The sequence below is a fragment of the Neovison vison genome, chromosome 1, assembly GCF_020171115.1.
Source record: "Neovison vison isolate M4711 chromosome 1, ASM_NN_V1, whole genome shotgun sequence".
NCBI classification, from domain to species: Eukaryota; Metazoa; Chordata; class Mammalia; order Carnivora; family Mustelidae; genus Neogale; species Neogale vison.
Genome location: NC_058091.1, coordinates 118,098,339 through 118,123,880, shown reverse-complemented (window position 1 = coordinate 118,123,880; position 25,542 = coordinate 118,098,339). Strand labels below are relative to the sequence as shown.

The 25,542-nt window shown below is 44.3% G+C and overlaps 1 protein-coding gene, 1 non-coding gene and 1 pseudogene across 2 annotated transcripts in view; 1 reads left to right on the top strand and 2 right to left on the bottom strand.

The window, feature by feature from the left end:
- Nucleotides 1-893: 893 nt before the first annotated feature.
- ILRUN (inflammation and lipid regulator with UBA-like and NBR1-like domains) overlaps nt 894-25,542 on the bottom strand; it is a 91,124-nt gene continuing 66,475 nt past the window's right edge. Inside the window, exons 4-5 of the mRNA XM_044255020.1 lie at nt 18,065-18,393; nt 894-1,116 (exon numbers count right to left, since the gene is read on the bottom strand). Coding sequence (XP_044110955.1) covers nt 1,081-1,116; nt 18,065-18,393 — 365 coding nt within the window. The 3' untranslated portion in view covers nt 894-1,080. The remainder of the gene's footprint in view (nt 1,117-18,064; nt 18,394-25,542) is intronic.
- On the bottom strand, nt 2,068-2,216 carry LOC122897375 (annotated as a pseudogene).
- On the top strand, nt 22,673-22,775 carry LOC122898109. The gene has a single exon (XR_006382849.1). It is a non-coding gene; the product is annotated as a U6 spliceosomal RNA (small nuclear RNA).

The following is a 25,542-nucleotide window of genomic DNA, read 5'->3' as shown; positions in this document are numbered from 1 at the left end:
ACAAGGGGCGGGAAACACAGGGAAGGGAGTTGTGTCACAACAGAGAAGCCTGGACACCTTTCCACCTGCGCGCTGCACACTTGCTGGTGAGCTGCACCAACACCCATATGCGAGCACGTGGCACACGCGTGTTACGCAGCCCAGAGGCACTGTTCCCAGAGTGAACGGGGAGCCGCTGTGTATGAAGAATCCAAAAGAGCAGTAAGCGTGATGGCATTCCTCTCTGCCAAGAGAAACACGGAAGAAAAGCAATCTGAGTTGTCGTTAAGTGTGTGCAGAAGGACACCTCTCGGCCTCAGAAACTTCCATGTCGCCCAAGATCTGTCTTCAAGGCTTCCTCTGCTGGCCACACAGGGAAGTTGGGTCTTCAGAGAGGTTCTGATGGTAGCAAGCCACAGGGGTTGACAGATACAAATGTCCAAGGTGTAAATCAACAGAAGATTAAAGAGAAAAGGAGGAAAAGGGTGATAACTCATTGGCTGATGCCATTACAGACAAATGGGGTCCGAGACTGCTGGAGCCAGGCAGCACAGGAGAGGCCCTCCTGCGGCATGGGCCTGCAGAGTCCCCCAACATGACACACCAGCTGGTAACCTGAATCGCCTCCAGAGCAAGCAGCTATTCTAGAAAGGGTATGTTATCCCTTATCGAAAGAAAAAAAAAAAACAAAGTGGGGAAAGGGGAAAAAATTAACATGTGCTCAAAACTACAACCTGTCTGTAGGCAAAATAATTTTTGTTTAAAAAGATGGCTTTTTTTCCCCCATTTGAAACTTTTTTTTCCTTCCCGAGTGACCTAATGACTTGTTAGACTGACGCCTAATACACAAAACCCAAGGCGGCTGCATGGGTTTCTTCTTAGTAGCCTCAACACCATTCCGCGATTCAGCACTCACACATGCATACTGAGTTTACTCAAAACTAGTCTGTTCTGCTTCTTCTTCTTCCAGGATGGGGGGACGGTCAGAGCCAGGGGTCCATGCGGTGTGGTCTGCAATCCAGAGGAACCCCCTGCCCTCCCCCCCCCCCCCAAAGTCAGGCCTTCTGTCTTTTGTTAATTTTTCTTCTTGCCGATGCCCGTTTAAGACTGGCCGAAGGGGTAAGGCCCGTGGAGCCCCTGGAAGAGAGTGAACACAGTCAGTGATGGTAAACAAAGCAGGTACAACTTGACAATCAAACCAAGTTGAAGAAGAATCTATGGTCCCCAGTGAGCCAGAAGGAAGCCCCGCGGCATAGACAAAGCCCGAGGGTTGTCCTTGCCGTGCGAAACCTCAAGAGGCCAACTCTCAGCGCTGCCAGCTGCTAAGCCGTCCCACTCCATCACGCCATCCAGACAGAGGGGAGGCGGTGGAGGGGACCAGTCCTCATCTTTCAACAGCTGCATCAGCGCCAACTTTGCCTTCCTGATGGACAGCAAGTTCTCAACCTCTCTGCTAAAGATCCCCATCCACCATTTTCTGCACCTTAACCTCAGACGTAGGCTACTTCTGGTTAATGACCCTTATACCAACAATAAGACTGCCGCAGAAACGGGAACGGTCATTGGGCACCTAGATAACAGGCATGGTACTCAGAGCTTTGCATACATTGTCTTTAAACCTCACCCCATAGGGGTGCCTGGGTGGCTCAGTGGGTTAAAGCCTCTGCCTTCAGCTCAGGTCATGATCTCAGGGTCCTGGGATCAAGCCCCCGCATTGGGCTCTCTGCTCAGCGGGGAGCCTGCTTCCCTTCCTCTCTCTCTCTGCCTGCTTCTCTGCCTACCTTTAATCCTGTCAAATAAATAAATAAAGATCTTTAAAAACAAACAAACAAACCAAAAAACCCCTCACCCCATAGCCGGGTAAGGGTTCCCACACTCCTTTATTATTATTATTTTTAAAGATTTTATTATTTGACAGAGAGAGATCACAAGTAGGCAGAGAGGCAGGCAGAGAGAGAGTGGGAAGCAGGCTCCCGCTGAGCAGAGAGCCCAACTCGGGACCCTGAAATCATGACCTGAGCCAAAGGCAGAGGCTCAACCCACTGAGCCACCCAGGTGCCCCTCCCACACTCCTTTAATTCATGTCCATCTCACAGCAGAGACTAAAAGACCAGCTCTGAGTCACATGGGTAGGAAAAGGCAGAGCCAAGGTTCAAACCCAAGTCTGATTTTTCAAATAGCAACAATTGCGCCTTGGATAAACCTCATTGGCTACAATACTGCCACTGCACAAAGCTTCAAGTCTGATTTTTGTTCTCCCACATTGCCTCTCCCCTGTCACATGATAATAAGGTTTATTTTCAATTCTCAAAGGTATTTTCGGAGCCACTTGTCTGGGTGGAAAAGGCTTCATAGTCTCACTTCTCCCTTACGTTCAGCATGAGATTGCCAAGACCAAACGCAGTGGCATGAACTTGCTGGAGAATGACCTGTCTCTCCATGCAAGCCACCCTGCTTCAGGAGTGTGCTCTTTGGAAAGACCCAGCCAATGCCAGCACCTAGGAGGCCAGAAGTTAACAGGTGACCAGCCTCCCTAGTGTCCTACACCCTAAGCAGCGGGGCCCTTGGACCAAAGGTACCAAATGGGTACCAAGATCAGGTGTCTCAGCCGTAACCATGATAAATGACCTGATGGAATTTGCTGATGCTTGAAAACTACCTTAAGAATCCTGAATCTAGGGGCACCTGGTTGGCTCAGTGGGTTAAAGCCTCTGCTTTTGGCTCAGGTCATGATCCCAGGGTTCTGGGATCGGGCCCCGAGTCGGGCTCTCTGCTCAGCGGGGAGCCTGCTTTCTTTCCTCTCTCTCTGCCTGCCTCTCTGCCTACTTATGATCTCTGTCAAATAAATTAAAAAAAGAAAAAAAAAGAATCCTGAATTTAGGGGTGCCTGGGTAGCTCAGTGAGTTAAACCCTCTGCCTTCAGCTCAGGTCATGATCCCAGCGTCCTGGGATCAAGCCCCACATTGAGCCCCACATTAGGCTCTCTGCTCAGCAGGGAGCCTGCTTCCTCACCTCTCTCTGCCTGCTTGTGATCTCTGTCAAATAAATAAATAAAATCTTAAAAAAAAAAAAAAAGGAATCCCGAATCTAGGCATAATCAGAATAAGAAGGTACAAGAATGACGGAGATGAAATTTCCCATTAGCTTGATGGGATGCAGTTAGTCAGAATTTGTCTTTTAAAAAAAAAAAAAAAGACAGATTTCTTTGTGGAGGGAAAATAGTGCTTGGCTGCAGGGTAGCCAGTGATTAGAATCTTTTTCAGTATGACTTTGTTTTGTTTGCCTCCATCTCCCTAGCATCTAGCATGATGCCTGGCCCAACAGGCACCCAATAAACATTTGTTGAATTAATAACTAAAAGAGGACAGGTGTTTCCCAATCTACTACCTGGAGTGTCAGACATCTCCAAGTCACAGGAATATTGGCCCTTCCAAGATCAAGTTTTGAGATACCTGCTTAGGCCGGGGGACACAAGTGTCTGGGGGTCATGCCACCATCTGGTCACAGGCTCCAAGGTCCCGGGTCTCAGGGGAGGCGGGACTCTCTGGAGGTGGTCAGGCTAGAGATTCAAGACCCTCCCGTTCCCACTGCAGCAGAATGTAGTTGGAGCAGAACTGAGAGGTGATCTGGGTTCTATTCCCACCTCTGCACCAGCTCACCAAGTGACCTTGGGTAAGGTCCCTTTCCCTAAGAGGAGCTCAGGTTCCACTCTAAGTCTTCCCAAGATTTAACGTTCTAGGAGTCAGGGGCACCTCGGTGGCTCAGTTGTTAAACATCTGCCTTTGTCTTAGGTCATGATCCCCGGGTCCTGGGATCGAGCCCCGCATCAGGCTCCCTGCTTCTCCCTCTCCCACTTCCCCCTGCTTATGTTCCCTCTCTCACTGTATCTCTGTAAAATAAATAAATAAAATATTAAAAAGAGAAATAAAAAAGTCCTAGGAGTCAATACAGTGCATGGCTCAGAAGGCTGAAAAACAGGCCTCCAAGAAAGAATAGCCCCTCCTTTGGTCATGCTTAGGCCAGAGGTCAAATCTGCTAAGAATAGGGATCATGAGATTAGATTCAAGTTTCTGTAGTGTTTTCAGGGGAAGGCACTGAAATTGCTTTTGATTTTTTTCCTCCCCCAGATCAAGCCTCAAAAGACCAGAAGTATGTTCCTATCTGCTTGGTGGTTATCATCAAAGAAATCCCGACCGTGCAAATCTGGAGGAGGAGCAGGCCAGGGCGAATGGAGCATCAACAACATGCCAGGTGCTGCTGGGGCACTTTAACCTATTCTTTGTAATTCTCAAAAAGAGCCATTGAGACAAGCCAAGATCTCCAAACTCAGAGAGGGAACCCACTCAAGGGCACAGAACTGGTAAGAGCAGTGGTGTTTAAAATGGCCCAGTGTCTTCCAGTACCCAAGCGAACTACGCCTCTAGCAAACAAGCTAAGGCTGGAATTATCTCAGCGGCCATGTACCACCCGATCAACAAGGATGGGCTTGGGGAGTGAAGAGCTCTCTGTCTCCATTCTGTAGGGCCTGGTCGGAGGTCACATGCACCAGAAATAGAAAGTGTAGAAGCTTAAAACAAACTGTGCTCAGTAGTTCCCAGCACTTGTTCATTCAGCACAATCCAAGGAAAGCAATAAAGGCCTAGAATTCCCACAAGAGTTGAACCAATACTATGCTCAAAGGTCTCTGTGCAGGAAAAAAATGCAGAGACAAAAGAAAACCCAAAAAACAAACAGTATTTGTTTTCTATGAACTATTTCCCCCTTAAATTTAACTGTTTTCCAGACCAAAGTTCCCTACACTTCATGTGGGCCTTTATAATGCAAGTAACAGCCTTATGACTTGTCTGGAGTGCTTGGAGAAGGGAGTTCATGACTTTGCCAAGGAGCTGTTGCACATTTCCATTTTACGGTAAATAAAAGGGGTCCTCTGCAACTGGTAGAGAGAGGAACAAAGACATGTGAGCATTTTCAGATTTCCATGTGAGTGCTCTGGCCCTTGGACATTCAGTGATGTATGTAACTAGCTCAGATTATGGATTTTTGATTCTCTAACTTAGTGGCTGAGGTTCTGTGCCTTTTGAGGGGGAAAATGCTACCTAAATCCCTTTCACCCAGAGAATGGCATATTGGAAGTTTTTGATGTTCTGCTGGTGCAGAAAGGTAGCTTGAGAACAAACTCTATTCTCACCCACCCACCCAGCAAAATTAACTACCATCACTTTGAGGAAGGGAGAGGGAGCCAATTCTATTTCAAAACAACTTTATCATTTAGACTCCCCACATGCAGGATTATAGGTGTTACAAATGGATCACAGAACACAGGCAATGCAATACCAGCTGTGGAGGAAAAGCCTGGCAGAGATTCCAAGAACAGCCTGTCCAGGGTGTCCTATGGCAGGAGGCCAAGCAGGAAGTGCCTTTCCTAACAGTGGGATGGAGGTATACTGGACATGGGAGGCCCATCCATATTTCAGGTTCCACTGGAGTTCCAAGACCCAGTGTAACAGGTTCTGGTGGCTGATGTCTCCAACCCCAGCCTAAAAGCGGGATTTGGCAATAATGTCTATTCTCTTCTGGGGCCTAGCAACTCTTCAAGCTCTATCCACAGAAGTAAAGGTCAATTATTTTAACTAACTTGGTATCACATGACACCTCTCCTAAAACAGCTGTGCCTCTTCTAATAAGGAAAACAGGGATAGAGGCATCAGGTGGTAGTTACCGCAGAGCCTTGGATTAAACTGACTCAAGTGAAAATGGAGGCCAGAGGCATGACTGCAAATCTCAGGAGTCTGATGCAGAAGGCTGCCCTTCTCTCTGTGAGGAATCACTTCTCAGCACCTAGGGACAGGCAGCAAGGCTGGCTTTATCCATGCTAATAGAGGGTATGAATAATCAAACCCTGAAAAGAAGTCCTGTATCTGACTCCGGGTCTAAAGGCCAGTTCCCCAGCGCCTACCTGAGCTGCATAGTTTTCAAAGCTTTCAAAGGCTGCATCTGCTAGGGGACAAGAAAGTGTTCCTGGCAAAGGAGAGACAGCCTTTAGGTCCACGGGGACTGAGGTGTTGCCCATGTGCTCAGTCTTCCCTAAGCTTTTCACTCAATGGCTGTCATAGTGGTGAGCCCTGGGACCCAGGTTCTACTTGGCTACATGGCAGGCAAGTCCTCTCTTAGAGCACGGAAATGCCAAACCCACCAGCTAATACAGAGATGCCTCTCCGTTCTTGGTGTCTGGAAAAAGGACCTTGGTCTCAAGCCGGCCGAATCATCACAGAAGTTGGGCCAGGTCCTGAGCTGCACTTGCACAATGGAGAAATAACTGAGAGCCATCATTTGGCTAATATTCTCAAATATTTTAAAATACTTTTAGAAGACAACATTTATAGACATAAAGCATAAGTTCAGTCCCATTCATCACAACCTCCTAGAAAGACAACTTAAGATCTAGTACTTGTGATTCTGTTCTCAAGCAAACCTAAAAATAATCTTGCTCTGATTTTTCACAACAGTATAGTTGACCCTGGGGACCAGCAGAGTCACTCCCAGCCAGTGATCTGGTTATCACTGATCTTATGTGAGTGCGCACGCAATAGTTCTCTTAAAATTATAGAGAAATCACAGTCACTTTTCCAAAAGACTACTAAAACTGTCACTCAGAGAAAACACTCACTGTAGGCTAAAGTGTTTTTAAAAAGACAGGACACTAGTTCGGTTTCAGGGGGAATATTTTTTTAAAGTTCCTCCATCAGTTTTCAATGGCAGGATGCACAGGGCTACCAGGAGAGCAAGCTTCCCTTGAAGAGGTTTGGAAGCTGCTTCTGCCGATTCTTGATGCCTTGCGTCCAGTAAGCGGCTTACTGGACGCAGTAACACAAGTGAGTGGATGACAGTGAACAACTCTGTCCTGATGTTTATTAACATTTAACTGTTTTTAATTTAATTTAAATGTTTATTAACATTTTAACTGTTTATCTGTTTATTAACATTTAACGTTCCGGGGTGGGAGGGAGGCTGAAAAGCCTATTGAAACAAGGGTGTCTTAGAAGGGCTTTTGGGGCTATGCTTTTTCTATTTGAAAGCTAGCTGTTTAGATAAAGCACCACAACATGGAGACTTTCATATATCTGTGTTTATTTTGCTCCTCTTTGTGATTTAAATAAATAAAAGGGCTCACACATGTTAACAGAAAGACAGGCAGGTATGCGGCAGGGCAAGCGAAGTAACACGCTCTCCATGTATACTGATGGCATCATCAGATACCACCACTGGGCCCTCTCCTCCTCACTTCCCGTGCCAGTCCTGGACAGCACTGCGTCTGCCTAGTGCTGCTTTTGTACCACCACGTACACTGAATGCAAACACAGAAGAATACAGGATTTTGTACTAAGTTCTGTCCTAATCCTGTACTGCAAACACAGTGTGGGGGGCCCTGCTCACACGACTGGCTCCACTGACCCAGCCCTCAACAATATTGTTAGTTTCTCATTAATGAGAAGTCCCATCAGGTCTCTACCAGAGTCACCAGCAGGGTGATGAGGGCTGTCTCAAGAATATTCAAACTGTGACCCTTCCCTCCACAGCTGCTGACCGCTCAAGGCACTTCCAACTCGAAGAGCAGGGCCATGCGAGTGGGACAAGAACTGCAGCAGACGCTTTAACGTTGGTGTTCGAGCCCCTCATGGGACAGTCCTCAAAAATTTCAAAGACATATTTTATGCACTGGCTAAGGATGAGTATGAGATTCAGCCAAAGGAAAGAAAAGAAACCTATTTTTATGCATGAGGGCAAATCACAGGGCAGGTCCGTTCACAGTCTTCTTTCTGTCTGTGCCAAAACTGCTCCAAAGCTTGACTCAGTCATAAAGTGTATGAATTTATTTTCAAAAAAAGACCTGCAAAACTGCTTTTTATACTTACCTCTGTAACAGTTTTTCCCTCTTGCTCTTAACTAACTTCTACAGTCCTACTGGGGATTTTGTCATCTGTCCATTCGTCCTCCCTCTACCCATTCATCCAATCCTTCATCGCGCAGCCCTCATTCTCCCTCCATCACCCATCTTTCCATCCTCCCTCCAGTCTTCCTCCATCCATCCAGAGCTCCCCACGGCCAAAGGCAACTCCCAGAGCATTCACCTACCCTGTGGCAAATGAAGAATATCACCATAAAGAATAAAACATGAACATCACTGTGAATGAAAACCGATTATTTAAAGGAGGATACTGGCGCTGGGTTGGACTTCAGAAAAAGTTATCTGCAATTTGGAATTCTAGCTCCCAAATCCCATGTGTGAGCAAGTGTGCTAGAATCCAGGTGGGAGGCGGGCACACAGAGCTCTCTCAAGGCCGTCCCCCGTGGGAGAGATGCTTCCTAAAAATTAAGAAAGACCTGGTAAGAGTCTCCCTGGGAAGGCTACCCCAACAGGAGAGCAGCTTATCCAAGCTCCTAGCCCTGTCACCACTGATGCAGGCTGACTGTGCGGGTTCTGCTGAAGCACTGGGTGAGGCTGTTGGTCCCATTTCCTCTTAGAATGTCCATGTGAACTCCTGTAACCGTCCATCAATTACCCCTTCCTTACAAGCTACTGTATTCTCTCTCCTCTCTTACAGTTACTCACAAAATCACCCCTGCCCGCTCCCCCCCTGCCCAATGTCTGGCTGATTAAGGCAGGAGAATAAATGGGACTCTCCTTGGTCTCATATTTGCCTTCATCTTGCCCTGCTGAAGAGCATTGTTGTCACTCTGCTTCCTTCCACCTTAAACACTGGCTCTCCTTTGCTTGGCTTTCAAAGGTCTTCCTTCAAAATTCACTCCACCCCTTTAAGCACACTGCACTCCATGGCCAGGCTGGCCAGTGTCCCGTGAACACACTCTGCCTGTGGATGCCTCTGGGCCTTCCTACATGTGGTTATTCTTCCCTCCAATTCGGTTTGAACCTATCATCTGCCAAGGTACCACTGCCTTCTCTGTCCAAATTCATACGAACACTTACTTAAAAGTCAACTGGAACTCAACATACTCCTTTACTGGCTGTTAGTCTTTCCTATGAGCTAGTCACATGTACGTGTCAGACAGGAAATTCTTTGAAGATAAGGATTAGCATGGGTCGAGCACCTAGAAGGCCTCACTAACTCAATAATATCAAAGCTATCTCTGTATAAGGCAGAGTTTAAACTGGCCTTTGGGCAATGAAATCACAGCAAAAAGCCAAGACACGCAAACTTGCAAGCAGACATGTCCGCAGCTTTGGAAAATGTCTCCCTTGCAGTTGAGCTCTAAGGAAGCCCACGTTTCCGTCCTGAGGTCCAGCAGCTCCCAGCTCATAACCTTGCATTCCACACCTGTCCTGCCTGAACCCAGCTAGAGCAGACTTAGCTGAGAACAACTTATCTGACACCTGAGCATCTATAAAATTCTCACACTTCTGCATTTCACTTATCTGTTTGAACCTGTAATTTCACTAGTTCGACTTTGAAAACTTCCATTAGAAATTAAAATGTGAAATTCAGAGCCTAGGAAAGAAAATGCACCCTTACTAAACAAAATAAAATATTCTGGCAATCTTGGGAACACTGGCCTGGGTTTCAGCTACAGGACTGCCCAGAGTTAGACCAGTCTAAAACAATGCTCAGAGCCCCAAAGCAAATAAAATAGAGCTGAACAGCTTTGAAGCTGTTGAGGTACAAAAGGGAGAGTTCCTGGAGATCCTTTTTATTCTCAGTCAGACAGTAATGTTACAAACAACAAAAGACATTTTCTAAGGCTCATAGTGTTTGCTTAATTTATTTTTAAAATGCACACATGACCCATGCCAATGCAAACACCAGCAAGGCTGGGAGGACTTTCCTGGCTCCTCTGGGTTTTCAAAAGAGAGTCACGGTAATATCATTAAACCAGTTTCCTGACAATCCCCTTCTGGTACAGAACGTTCTAATCGGCCAGCAAATGGGGCAGGTTCCTCTGTTCTGCACTGCTTCCTCCCTGGTCACAAATTCTTCTGGAGCTCCTAAAGATGAACAAGAAAGTCTCTACAACCTGACAAAAAGTGTATAAACCTCAGGGAACAACCGGCAGATTTTGCTTCTGCCAGCAAACCTCATCTGAATGTGGCCTAGAACATTAGACTCACACTGGGTTTCTGGGTTCCAGTCCATGCTCTACCCCTAATTTGCAATGCGAATGTGAGCAAGTCACTTACAACTTCCATATTATTTTGTCAGATGAAGACTATAACAACAGAAGGCATGAGACTGTTATGAACTGAGAATAGGCACAGTAAATGTACTTTGAGTAACATAAAGTGGTTTGTTTACATGCTGGACAGACAGCATTAAGCCCAGTCCAGTCTTTGGACCTCTTCTGTACCTAGGTCAATGGCTCACAAGTAGGGAGATTTTGTCACCTCCCCGCCTGGGGGACAGTTGACAGCGTCTGGAGATATTTCTAGTTGTTACGCTTGGGCTTGGGGAGGTACAATGCTACATACTGGGTAAAGGCCAGGATACCGCTACACATCTTATGATGCCTTTAGACACCCCCCACTCCCTGCCTCAAGACACACCTGGTCTAGTGTCAATAGTCTTAGTACTCTGGCTGAGAAACCCTGCTCTACTACACTCATCACTTAGTGGACTGCAGCCAGTCTCACAGCATTAGATACAATCCGTGTAACAATTAAGCAATTTATATCTCCACCCAGACCTCTCTCCTGAACTCTATATGCAACTTGGAGTAAAACAGCGCACTTGATATCTCCATCTGGATATTTAAAGAAATCCCCAGTGTGTCCCCAAAATGGAACTCCTCCCTCTCCCCACTTTTTTTTTTTTTAATATTTTATTTATTTGACAGAGAATTAGAGAGAGCACAAGTAAGGAGAGTGTCAGGGAGAGGGGGAGAGAGAGAAGCAGGCTCTCTGCTGAGCAGGGAGCCCGATGTGGGGCTCGATCCCAGGACCCTGGAATCATGACCTAAGCTGAAGGCAGCTTAACCAACTGAGCCACCTGGGCGCCCCTTTATTTATTTATTTTTTAAGATTTTGTTTGAGATAGAGAGCAAAGAGAAAGAGGGAGAAACAGACTCCCTGCTGAGAGTAGAGAGCCCTGCGTGGGGCTGGATTCCAGGCTGAGATCATGACCTGAGGCAAAGGCAGGCGCTCAAACGACTGAGCCACCCAGGTGCTCCCTCTCCCCACTTCTACCATAGCTTTTTCCTCTCCACTGATGGCAATTCCATCCTTGTAGTTGATCAGGCCAAAAACCTTGGTGTCAACTTCACTCCATTCTCACATCCCACTTCCAAAGGTAGGGGCTTTATTCATTACCTCTCTGCTCAAAAGCCTTCAATGGTTTCCTCTGCCCTTGCAGCAAAAGTCCAAAGCTTTAGAAGGGCCCACAAGGCCCTCCACGATCTGGTTTCCATCTTCTAACTTCATCTTTCTCTACTCTCCTCCTCCTTCACTCTGTTCCTTAAACAAACCAGGTAAACCTCAACCTCAGGGTTTGTAATGGCTGTCCCTCTGCCTAAAATTCACTTTCTCTCTCTAGATCCAGAAAAGTAAAACTTTCGACACTGTATCTTTTGACAATAATAAAGGAATATAGACGGGTTTTGTGACTTTGAGAGATATATAGGTGTTGCCGTCACAAGAGTGACTTAATGGAAATTTCAACGTCAACAAAAATCTAAACCTAAGTGACTATGGAGGTTCTAGGGACTCTCCCATAGGAGGCTAGAGAGAAAGACTGGTTTCTATAGTTGCCACAGAAGCTTGTGAGGGGCGGGGCTTTAGTAGTAGAGAAGTCATATAGTATTTAGTCAACAACTGGCTTGATCTTCCCGTGAAATGTAGCACTATTATTATAGAAAGCTCTCTCTCCCTAGCCCACAGCTGTTAGCTCAGCTGGTAAGAATATCAACTTGAACACTACTTATGACTGGGAAGCAATGTAGTACACTGTTAAGAGAGCAGTCTCAGGGGTTAACAACACTCGCTTTTGTTCATATCCTAGTTTTTGCCATTTCTTAGCTGCATGACCTTGAGCAAATCACAGAACCGGTGTGTGTACTTCTGCCACAGCAACTACAAAGGAGGGAAGAGTGCAGCCCCTGCGCCCGGTGCTGCTGTGTCCACTAAACTCGCATGGGACACTGAGCCTGCTCCCTCTGAGGAGCAAATGGTGGAGGCGGAGAGGAAGGGAGGTCACCGGTGTTTGTGTAATAAACTTTGCACAAGTACTTGGCTCCTTAAAATATGTATAATTTTAACAATAAAAATTAAATGTAAAAAGTTCTCAGCACAGTGCACGGACACAGTAAGTGCTCAATAAATGGTAGTTTGATAGTTCTGATTACTGCATTCGGTCTCTGCATGGGGGTCCTGTGCTTCTGCTATCCAGTCCTTGCGAAAAGAAAACAAGAGCTGGAGAAAATATCAAGTGACCCAAGTTTTCCTTTGAACCTTCTTTGAACCTTGCACGAAAGGGTCAGCATCTGAGAGCAAAAATTCAAGTCTCAGGGTAGTGGGAAGGTCACGCTGCCTTCTCGCTCCTCATATAACCAACTGGCCCAGCTCTGTAGCCCACGCACCTTCTGGTCAAATCCAGGGCCCTCTGAACTGAGCAAATATTGAACCCAATTCCATTATGTCACCCCAAACTCACCCCTTGTCGTTATATTAAACTGACTGGCTACTTCAAAGTAGATAATAAGATCCACTAGCCATTATATCCTCAGGCCCACAGAGCCAAGGATCTGCCTTTTGCAAACCTCCCCCGGTAACCTCTACCATGATTTCTAAACTCTCACCTAAACAGGGAAAATAATTCCTCTAGGCCTAAGTCAAAAGATAGCAGGAGGTCAGGAGAGAGTGGACTTCCAATGCGACCAAAGTAGACGTACTCCTGCTCTAGCTGCAGATCCAAAACATACTCAAGGGTGGCTGTCAGACAGAGATAGGAAGAGAAGCAGGTGGGAATGTGGGCAGGCAGGGCAGATGGCACTTGGCAGTGGCTGACGCTGGAGGAGCACGATGAACCTCCCCACAAAGATAATAACAAGTTTCTCCTTCTGAACCAGCATTTGGCAGAAGTAATAACAGTGGCTCAGACTGTAATCCAGTTTAAAGGAGGAGTATATGACATATACCAGCTCCAAACATTTTTTTAAAAGAACAAAACACAAAATAGGAACCATAGGCCAAGTAACAAATAAATGAATTTGGGATTCTATTCAGTTCTCCCAGTGTAAATTATTACTTTTTTTTAGAGAAAGGAAACCAAGTATTTGGCCTTCCTCAAGTATAGCCCCTTGGTTTTTGAAAGCCACACTCTAATTACCATCTGGCCTGAATCAGACCGTTTGGTGTCTTTTTCCTCTGTAAGGCCTTCTCAGAAAACATTTAGAGATTTAAAAAATTACTGCTAAATAAGAAAAAAAAAAGCATCTAATTTTAACAGGACTTATTTTCTCCTTCCACACCTCTATGAATTGTTTTTTTTTCACTATTCTCATACTGTCCAAAGCTATACTGGCTTCCAGGGATGAGTCAGAGAGCTAGAATTCATGGCAAGATTAGCCTTGAGCCAAATGAGTGAGCACCTATCCTACTGGGACCATTTGTCCTCCGAGCCTCTTGAGCTAATCACATAAAAGGGTTCAGTAAAACAGCATCTAACCTTCATCAATACTTGATCTGACCGTTCACATGGGACAAGTCAGCTACAATTGAGCTGACAATGAGGTCAGCCAATTTCTAACAAAGGCGAGGAGTCAGATTTATGAATATTTGGAGCAGGTCAGCATATACTTACTTTTCTGACTCCCTCTGACAGCTCTCACATAGGGGAGGGGCCAGGCCCTCTGGGTTGTGGGATGGAGCTAGAGCTGGCATTGCCTCTCAGGGGTTCCCCCCCAGACAGAGAGCACTGAGTCCAGAGACCTTATGGTTATTCAAGTACAGTTGGGGAAGGGCCCCTGGGGTGTCTAGTTCCTGGCACTGACATATGTGCCATTATTTTGACATATCCACGCAGCCCTCACAGAGGAGGCGCATGAAGCAATCTTTTCATTTCATCCTACCAACCTTAACAAGTTAAACTGTAACTATAGAGGCAGCAGGAAACCATATCTGCCTGTTGTAACTGTGGTCATAGGCTTCCAAGAGCATCATGTTCTTTCCCAGCCTTAATGGCAGGCAGGGAATTTCTTTAGAGTAAGTAAAATCTACTGTCTACTCTGATCCTTGACCCCAGGGCATCAGGTACTCCTCCTCCCCATAAAGATGGCATCTGAGGCAAACTGAAAACACATGTCCCAACTCTAGAGCTCAGGGGTTTCTTTCTTCTTTCCACTCATTTACAAATAAAAGGGTGCTAATTACTATAAATACCACAAAGTTTTTGCACCCAAGTTCTTATTTTTACTAACCAGGAAAAGAAGTCACTACTTGAAAGACTCATGAACAAGGTAAGTCTTCAGAAAGAAGATGCCATAGGCAATCTTTGATTTACGTGAGGGGCACTATCTTATTTCAACTCTGCTGTTTTTTACTCCTTGATGATACCGATCAACTCAGTAAATGCCTTCACTCACCACAGCCTCCAACCCAACTGGAGGATCTAGGGAGAGCCCAGGTTCACTTACTAATAATACATGTTTTAGTAATGTGGCACCCTGGACTGGAATCCTAGCTCTGTCTCTCAACAGCTATGGAATACTGAGCCAGTTCCTAAGTCCCTTGGAACTTTTTGTTTTCCTGTCCAAAAAATGAGCGACTATATGTGAAGTACATGGAAACACAGCTGGCACACAGGACGAGCTCAAATCTAACTCTGGTATACCTCATCTCACCACTGTGTCAGGTACACCCCTGAGCAGACTCAAAGGAAAGCACTGCAGATGACTGAGCCCATCTCTCATCGTCTGTCACCCACGTCTCCTGACCACAGGTCTCTTAAGCATTCTGCCCTCAGCATTTAACCTGTTCACTGTCCTTCCTGTCTTTCCAAATGTATCATTTGAAAAGCCCTTTCCATCAACTCAATCTCTTCTTCCTCTCTGCCCTAACTCTAATCCACAGCCATACACACAAACTGCACATTTTGACTGTGTTCTTGTCCCTCCGGACTTCTTGACTGAACTGTTCTGTAATTGCTATGTCTGTATCTCATCTTCCCTACTGCACTGTAAGCTGCTCATAGGGATAACTTCTTTCATTCTTCAAATCTCCCACTGAACAGTGGACAATGATCTAAACAGTGCAGAGATGTGTTAGTAAATACTGAGTGCTGTTTGTCTACACCCTAACCCTGCTCTTAAGGAGACTTAAGAGGTGGAGCCAATTCCACTTTAACCAGAAATGCTTTCAGAGAACTTGCCAAATGCTCACGGAAATACATTCTGAATACGAGTCTGCTTAAATTAAGAAACAAGAGGGGCGGGCGCCTGGGTGGCTCAGTGGGTTAAGCCGCTGCCTTCGGCTCAGGTCATGATCTCAGGGTCCTGGGATCGAGTCCCGCATCGGGCTCTTTGCTCAGCAGGGAGCCTGCTTCCCTCTACCTCTCTCTCTGCCTGCCTCTCTGTCTACTTGTGATCTCTCTCTGTCAAATTAAAAAAAAAAAAAAATCTTAAAAAAAAAAAAAAGAAACAAGAGGGGCACCTGGGTGATGCAGTTGGTTAAGCAAGTGTCTGACTCTTGATTTTGGCTCAGGTCATGATCTCAGGGTTGTGATCTCAGGGTCATGAGATGGAGCCCTGCATGAGGCTCCTCACTCAACGAGGAGTCTGCTTGTCCCTCTCCCTTCTCCTCTGTCCTTCTCCCACCTCTAAAAATAAATGAAGGAAAAAAAAAAAAAAGAAACAAAGAAAAGCAAGAAACAAGGGAGGCTCCAGTTTCTCTTTGGGACCTAAGTGCCACATTCTCAATGCATTATAGCCAATAGTCTCTGAATAGCACCTCCAATGAGAGCCTTTTCTCTGGTTCTTGCAAATACTACTTCTAAATGATTCTACAGAGTTCATGAAAAAAAATTGGGTGACATACCATGAATTCATCAACCACAAGAAATCTTAATAGCCTCTAGCCTCACCACAGCCCACTCCTTCAAAAACAAAAAACAAAACAAAATGACAACATGGTAGGACCTCACTAAGGCTGGGAGGTAATCCACCCTGACCCCTGCTAACCCCATCTCACCGCCCCAGGCCAGGGCAATCATCACAGAACTGGAGAAAAGGCATCAGTCCCTGAAGGAGCTGCAAACAACTCACAGGTTCACAACTCAGGAAGATGAGTGCATGCCCTGGCCAGGCACACCAACCGTCTCCTAAGACCACAGTGACTACTGCAGCCAGGGAGCTCACAGTTGGGAGAGGGGGGCTTCCATTACACAAAGCACTGGGGCAACTGGCTCTGCCTCCTTCAGCTCTCATCTTCCCATTAAACTCAGCTGCAAATTTCAGTTCTAACAGGACATGCTTACCCTAGGGTTTGGCTCACCTGCCACCTGGAAAGTCATACTGTGGATGGTTAAATTTAAGGAGGAAGAATCTGGAGAAATAGGAGCTTAAATGAAAAACCTTTTATTACAGTGTTATGACATGAAATCTTAACTCAAATACAGCCAAATTTACTGTCTTGCCAATTAACTTTCTTATATCCTGTACAACTAACATGACTCCGCAGAAACCTTTACAACAACCATCCAAACAACCAAAAAAAATCAATCCTTTGTTATACCCACTAGGGAATGAAGTCTCTCTTACTAGACCGTGAGGAGAAACAGGACTCATATCATCAGGATTCTTTTCTTTCTTCTTCGTTTGTTTTTTTTTTTTTTTTTTTTAAAGACTTTATTTATTTACTTGACAGAGAGGTCACAAGTAGGCAGAAAGGCAGGGAGAGAGAGAGGAAGGGAAGCAGGTTCCCAGCTGAGCAGAGAGCTTGGGGCTCGATCCCAGGACCCTGAGAGAATGATCTGAGCTGAAGGCAAAGGCTTAACCCACTGAGCTACCCAGGCGCCCTCAGGTTTCTTTCCTTAATTCGCCTCTTGATCTGGACCATATATAAACCATTAGTCAGAGAAATAACATTCTTAACAACAGACAAGCAATCTGTCCCTCAAATAAACATCAGTTTTATTTTTCAAAATTTGAGGGTAAATGCCAACATGACCCAAGGGCAGACTTAACAGTGTTACGACTGTATTGGTGGGATGCTGGGCCTAATACACAGCATTATTAATCAGAGAAGAATGCACAGGAATGCTCACAGGCCCAAGCCACATGAAACACCTATTACATGAGCTCTTGGCATCAGGGCTTTACTCAACCAACCCAAACCAACAACCAAGAACCATCATCACCCTTAGCAGAGTGTGGAAGACACTGTTTAACCAGCTAGCAAGGAGAGAAGCAGGTCAAGAAATCAAACACCCAGAAGAGTATCTCAGAACAATCAGAATATTTAAAATCATGGTCAACTCAACAAATAATTCTCTCACTTACTGACCCATACATAAAAAGTCAAAATATCACTTGGGCCACTCTGGGTTGTGGGTAAGGAGGTAGAAGGGCCATAAGAGACTGAAAATACATCGACAAGAAGACATGCAAACAAGGTAAGTAAAGCAAAAGCCCAACAATAGTATTTAGGATAAATAACAGAGTTTGTCTTTTTTCCTTGGAAAAACAAAAGTCCCACCCAAAGCCAAAATAAAAACAACAACAAAGTAAGAAAAGATTCCAAAAGCATCTTGCTGTTCTAGGCTTAGTATACATTTACACTGGAAGGAGAGCTGGTGATATTTTGACTTTCATTTTTTTTAAATGCTAAAGGTAAAAAACCTTGTTCTTTCAACACCCAAACCAGAGCAGAGAGACAGTGGTAAATTATAAATGTGGATAAAGTAACATCCACAGGACATGAAGATGGGGGGGAGGGGAGAAGGGGTAGGTTTTTGTATTGTTGCTGTTGGCAGAAGAGCTAAGCAGTCTTAAAGAACATTCTAGGCTTCTAGGTTTGCCATGAAAGGGTATCACAAGTCCCAAGGCCCACCACCTACCCCTTCTCCTCTTCTCCGAGGGCACCTACCTTACTGTAAGTCACTACTGATAAGTTGTTTGCGTGACTGCTGGGGGACAGATTTACAGAGTTCTGTGAGAGTCTATTCTCATCTTGCTCGGTTTGGTCAGGAGCAGGAGCCCATGTGTTTTTGCTGATCGAGTCGAACCCGGAACCCCCAGGGTCTTTTAAGTTGTTTTCATCTGATTGTCGGTTCTTTTGGGGAGAGGCAAACGGGTTGAAGTTTCCTTCTACCTTGCGATGTGGCTGTGTGTTGAACTCCGTTTCAAAAGATGACAGCTGCTGCGTTACTCCTAAAAGTCCACCCACCTCCACACTGAGAATCACCCAGATGACATCTGAAACAAAAAGGCAACTTACATCAGTGACAGGCAGGCCCTCAAGGCCCAAAGCAGCCACCACCAGAAGCCCGAGATGCCACCCAAAACATAGGAAGAAACGTCCTTTAACACGCTAATTTGAAAAGCAAGCTGACAAAGTCACCAGTACATTTGCATGGCATGCATTTCTACATTTGTGGTAATGTCACCAAACTCCAGTACATATTCAGTACGGGTCTGTGGTAAGACCCACAAAAGTATTTGTTAAAAGGTTACCAGTTGATTCTGATGCACAGCCATATTTGGAAATCACTGCTCCAGAGAACAATGATCTATAGACAAAAATCCAAAAACTATTTTCCCAGAATCATAAGCTCTTTGTGGTTTTTGCTTTAGCTTGAATGTATGTAACTTAGAAAAACTCAGGGCAGGCATAATTCCTAAGCCAAAAAATACTTATAATTCCCAGAATTGCAACTTATCAATGACCCCCCTCCTCCCCCACCTCTCTGAGCAATTTAGGGTGACGACATATTGTCCAAACCAGGACAACTGAGAGTAAAGGGGGAACCAATTAATAATGACACCAGGACACATGTGTAAACCACTAATCCTGACTATTAAGGGAAATAACACCTAGAGTTTTTTTTCTAATGATCTATGTGATCAAAGGATACCAAAAACTTAGTATGCCCCAGATTTTTTTAAATAATCCAATTTAACACCAACCCTGCCTTTGTCGTATAGGGAAACCCCACCATCTACACTGAAACCGTAAGAGATTTGTTTTAAAAAGATGCACCACAGGACTTCTGGTCATAATTCAGCTATTTCCTCAACTGCTGAAGCTAAGGGTTCAAACAGAAGAATAAAGAGACAGTTTCCTTCAATGTTCTGCTTCTAAATTTAAAGAACAGTGACATCAACTTTTCTGCCGGAAAGCTTTTAAAAAGCAAGCTACAGAAAGGCCAAGAAGCTCTAACGTGTAAACCCAGCTGAAACAAATGTGAAAAGCTGTCCAAGACTCCTAAATAACTGCTGAATGGTTGAAAAGAAAAGGCTAATTAATTTCATCAGTTACCTACACCAAAATATATTAAGAATAGGAAAAAAGAAATCCACCAACTAAAAAGAATAGTGAAAGAAAATGAGGAAAACTCTCTTGGGCCATGCTTACTCTCAGTTTTCAATCTGGGGTCGTATCTGATGAAGGCAATAAATACTCAATTTGCATTCAGTGGTTTGGGAACTCCATTAAAAACTTGGTTGCAAGTGACTGGCTAGGAGCCAGAAACCAAATAAGTGGAGACACAGTGACATCTGCTGTTCGCTTCTGGAGTTAGCAGCTCTGCAGCCACCGGCCTCACAAGTATGAAGCCCAGAACAGGTAATCCACCCCAGACACAGCTTTTCTGATGGCAAATGTGAATCCTCATGTAAACGAGGGCGACAGAAGCTCAAGCTGTTGATTAACATTGTAAGCCAAGATATGCAGCGTGCTACTTCACTCGGAAATGTGGAATGGTGCCAGGAATACTGGGTCAGAGGACTATCATTCAAAACTCTAAGTCAGTCTCATAAACCAACATGACGTAGGCCTTAAAAAAACAATTCAATGGCAGGCGGCTGAGGGAAATTCACTCCATGCTTTCCTAGCCTAGATTTCTAACCAAAGGCAACATCTCTTCACTCTGTTATCGTTTCCCCCAAACAGATGTGCCCTGCCTTACCGTACATTAATTCTTCTCTTCTTTCACCCATCTATTTTCCAAAGTCCTTTTTGTAAGTACGTGATATGTTTTACACACTCAGGTATAGGTCATATGCTTCCTTCACTTTGCTCAGGAAACTAAATGCTTACGAGAAGAGATAGGACAGTTTTCTCAAGACTGTGATCAGTATATGAGACTAATGAGACATTTTCCCCCCAACTTTAAGAACTACTGTTTCTTTCATATAACTCACTGGACCATATCATACATAAGCCACCGCACTCTCTTCACCTTGGCTATTCTTCTATACATAGTAGCTCTAAATAGAAAATCATTTAAGAAACCAATGATTTATAAATACCAACAATGAACACTCCAGTTCTGATCCTCCCGAGTTATTACCATGATGGGTCATTATGAACAACAAAATATACCTTCTACATGGTACAATTTAACCCATCTAGGTACGACTGCTAGCCCTCATGTTTCAGATGTGTTCATCCCATGCATACTGTGTGTGAATGAGTGTGTTAATCAAATAAAAAGGGTGATAAAAATGGACCAAATAAGCTTGTTTCAAGAGGCTGACCATCTCCAATTCTTGCCAAAATGCCTTAAAACTGTGATAAGAACTGCCAGCCACATTTTACTATTTGTGATGATAAAATCATCTAATGGAATGGCTGTACTTTTTACATAAAGGATCTGAAGTATGGAGGCAGAAGTGATGGGTCCAAGATCAGACTTCAAGTTAAAAGTCAATGTACATGATGACTGAGAATGCTCAATTCTCACAACAGCTTTTACAACTCATACTTATTTTTCCTCAATAGGAACTGGGAATCAAGAAGAACCCAGGAAACTACAGCTATAGATAAGGAGTCCCATTTCCCAGGCCAGAGTATCTTTACCCACAAACATATATGATCTTTGGTACCAATAACAAGGATGGGCCAAGAGGATGTCCTAGAAAAGTAGCCAATCAAGCAGACTCAAGTGCCAAGCCTACACATTCAGGGCTTAGTAAGCAAATGGAGAAACTGATTTAGAGTGTCTTGCCTTAAAATGTTTTTCAAAAAGGACCTGAGCCAGGACTCTGGAATTAAATGGTACTGTAAATAGTTTCATTCAACTTCTCCCTTTTACATATAAAACCTTTAATAAGTATATAACTTTAATGACAGTATAAACTTCCTTTTGTAGAAATGTGTAACAAATTACTAAAGAAAGACATGAACTTTTTATTTCTTAAGTTTAGATTATTAGACATGCAGAGTAAAAAGGAAAATATTTTGGGGCTCTTGGGTGGCTCAGTTGGTTAGGCATTCAACTTTTGATCTCAGCTCAGGTCCTGATCTCAGGGTCATGAATTCAAGCTCCGCATTAAAAAAAAAAAAGGAAAATATTTTACTTGAAGCCCAACTCCATAATCTTAATGAACCATGCAGACAAAGACATCTCAGATTATGGTAGGAATGTTAAAAAAAAAATACTGCATATATCTAAAGGCTAGTATCACAGATCAAATAACATGATAATAAACATGAACAAATATCTATTATTTGTCCACTATAAGAGAATTGCTAAAAATCAGTACAATATTCAAACTGGTAAATTTGTTTCTTGTGGGGTTATGGGTTATCATACATGCACAACATGGGTACATGTAAACTGGGGTTAAATACATAAATGAATAGTGAAATGCTGGGAGCAAGCTTTCTTACTGTTGAAGGATATGACAGATGAGCAAGGAAGGCAGGCATTCTAAAATGAACTCTGTGGTACTAGATTAAAGTCAGAGACAGCAGTATCAACTCACGTTTATCTTAATACATATACAGATGAAGAAACATAGAAACAAGGATAGATACATCTGTTTACAGAGGGTAGTATGTATACACACATTACCCACCTCTGCCCACGGTGGAGGAGGAGGCCTAGCGGTTTCTGAACAGTATTGTCTAATTAAAAAAAACAAATGTTCCTCAGAGAAATGGCTGATTCTGGGGTTAAGACATGGAAAATATAAGATGAGCCTAGAATATCTTTTTAGTATCAGAAAGTAAGAAAGTGTTAAAAAGGAAGGAAAAAAAAGGATAGGAGTATGTCATAGGGATATAGGAGATACATGAAATTCTACATATCCCCCAACCCATCCTGAGTGTGGGACAGACTTAGTGATTTGCTTTCAAAGAACAGAGTAAGGAAAGAGAAAAACGGTAACTTTACAACAGAGAAACTGGCAACCAAACAATTTAATCAAGTGACCGAAGTTCGTATCGCCAGTGATATTACGTAAATATGAGGTACGCCCTGGCAAGGCACTTCACCTCTGTTGTATTCTTCCCAAAATCTATACCATCAGTCTGAACTGAGGAAAACATCAGAAAAGCTCCACTGGGGTACATTATAAAGGATACCTGCCAGTATTCCTCCAAACAGTCACAGTCAGTCTGAGAAACAGAAAGACTGAGAAACTGTCACAGATCAGGGGAGAGTGAAAGTCAAAACAACTACATGTAACACGGTGCCAGAGACTGGATTCTGGGAACAGAAAGAAGTCATGAATGGAACTGATAAAATCTGTGCTCACTTCAGCAGCACATACACTAAAATTGTAATGATACAGAGGTTAGCAGGCCCCTGCACAAGGATGATACACAAATTCATGGAGTGTCCCGTATTTAAAAAACAAACAAACAAACAAAATCTAAAGTCTGGAATTCAGTTAACAGTAATATGCCAATGTTGAGGTCTTTATTCTAACAAGTCATCCATTCAAAACTAGACTTGAGTTCACTCCTATATGCTCTCCTTTCCTAGGCAATCCTTCTCAGTACCGCAGCGAGGGCCAGTTAATAGTCTTCAAACAGAAGGAATAGCAACAACTATACAAATGAGCCATCATCTTGATGTGGATGTTAGGGAGAAGCTTCCCAGTGTCTTCCAGAGCAGGCATCTGGCCTGTATAAGATGCAGACAGAAGTAACTTAAAGCAATAATCTACCACATCAGTATGTTGCACTTGGGTCTGGGCTTCCCAAGGGAAAAGGCCAGGGGACTTGAGAAAGCATAAACTTTTACAAATTCAGTTTACAAAGACACCTCAAAGTGGTTCAAACTGTGGCTCAGACTGAAATCTTGTAGGCTTCTGATCTCTAGAGCAAACGCCTTGGGCTTCTCCCAAGGAGTCATGAGACAAGAATGCCACAACACCAGGAGACACACAGCCTGACTTGAGTCAGCATGCGCATGGAAGACTACCATGGAGGTCACGTCTAGGTTTGGAGGTGGTGGATTCAAATCCTTCCTAAAGCTCAATACATCTTCAAAGCACAACAGGAACCTCGCATGTGCCCTAAGGATTAAGAAATCACTTGGATTGGAGAAGTACACAGGCTCTAGTCAACGGCTGGGCTACAAACTATAGGTTCACATTTCATCTCCATAGGAGGGCTGAGTACGTATTGCCTACCTTCTGTGACAGAGGCTGGAGAGGAGAGTTTGAGCACTGCCAATCTATGGACTGCCAATCAATTCCCAGACAGTAAGCAGTGTGAAGTCTCAACTTAACCTGTGTCTGTCTCTTGGAACTACCAAGGCAGGAGTGTGTATGTACCACTGGGAAAAGGAGGCACTTCCAATTGTCAGCACTAATCTACCTAGTCTCAACTTCCAGTCTACATTTCCACATTATTTACTCAACACAAAACGGCCATGACAATGCCCAGGCACTCTGATACTTTCACTTTATCAACACACCACCTATCTCAGCACCTAAGTGGGGAGAAGGCAGAGCCAGACTCCAGTTCTTCAGCTGCTACGACTGACGGCTGAACCACTGACTTTGCTCAAACCCTGTTCCCTACCCACCCCACCTTGCCACAAATGTATTAGAATCTTGTTCCTTGGTTTCAGTATTATTCTCAGGAATTTCCTTTTAAAATGCAAATGACCTCCAAAGGAATATATTAAGCTACCTTAAACTCATCAAATCAATCACTAGGCTCAAGTTCACAAAGGGGAAAAGAAAAAGGCCTAAGAAAGAGCAGTGGAAGCCTGGATGAGACGAGATGGTGAAGGGTCCCTGGGGCCCCCAATACATTGAGGCGCTCAGAAAGAAGAGTTGAAATGGCAACAACAAAGAAACTATTCCTACTTCACAATTTTCCTGAATCATGCCCTACTGAAAAATTATGAGCCTTTATGTTAATTTGGGGATGGGATGGAGGACTACAGTGATCCTTAAACCACTCAATTACTAGCTTCGGTCTTAGGAAACAAGAATCTCTACTTCCAAATCCAGGAAATCAGTGCCATGGAACTGAAAGAGTAAAAACATCTGAGATCAAAGATGAAAATCAGCTCAGAGTGAAAAAGAAAAAACCCTGCCCTCAACTAGGCTAGAAGGACAGACACTTATAAAGGCAGGCAAAGGTAAGAGAAAACACGATTTCTCCCAAGGTCATGTAGCAGCTACAAAATGCTTTAACAACCCTCTGCGTGACTACTGCTTTCTTACCAATGATACCTGCAAACCCATTTTTTTGTAGCATCGATTACTGAGGACTGTTTGTTGTTAAACTGCCCCTGTCTCAAAGTAGCACCAAACCCTAATTAATCCTGCCTTCTAATCCTGCCTCAGAAATAGCAACCAATCCAAAACTGACCATTTCCCTGAGAGTGTTCTCAGAATCCTTCAGCAGGAACCCAAACCGTACAAAGGCCGCATCCCTCCTCCCTCTTGTGTGGCATTCCACAGTTCCGCTGGAGAGCCTGCTCTCACGTATTACACCAATAAATTCTGGTTGTGTCAGACTTCGGGCTTGTTTCAGGTGACCTTTGAAATGAGAAGCCTTCCTCTCTTCCCCTTCCCAGCTTCAACTTCCAGATGCAGAGCCTCCACCCCTTCCTACTTCCCTGCTTGGGCAGACCACCCTCTCCTGCAGGGGGCCTGAGCTGGCCCAGCCACCAGCTGATACCACGGGAAAGCAGAATGCATTCATTCAATGAAATGGAGGTCATAAAAAGAGAAGAAACAGCCTCAAGAATAAAGAAAACCCAGGAGTATATGGTGTTCTAGAAGCCTCCTCACAAGTGTTTCAAGGAGGACAGAGTCATCAACTGGGTCCTGTGCAGCTACTAATTCAAGTAAGGTTGAGAAAGTGAGAACAAAGCATTGGAGGTGGCATCACGTAGGTCAGTGGTGTTTTGAAAAAAGCAGTTTTAGTGGAGCGGTGGGGACGGAGCCCAATGGAAAGAATTTAGGAGTCCAGAAATCAAGAGGTGGAGACAGCCATTTCTGATTGAAAATTTTCCAAAGAGTTCTGCTATGAAGGAGAGAAGTGAAATAGGGAAGAAACTGGAGACAATAACAGCATTATATTATATGAAAGAGCAAGAAATTTTTAGAAACCTGAATGTCCATCAGTAGTGACTGGCTGGAAAAATAACA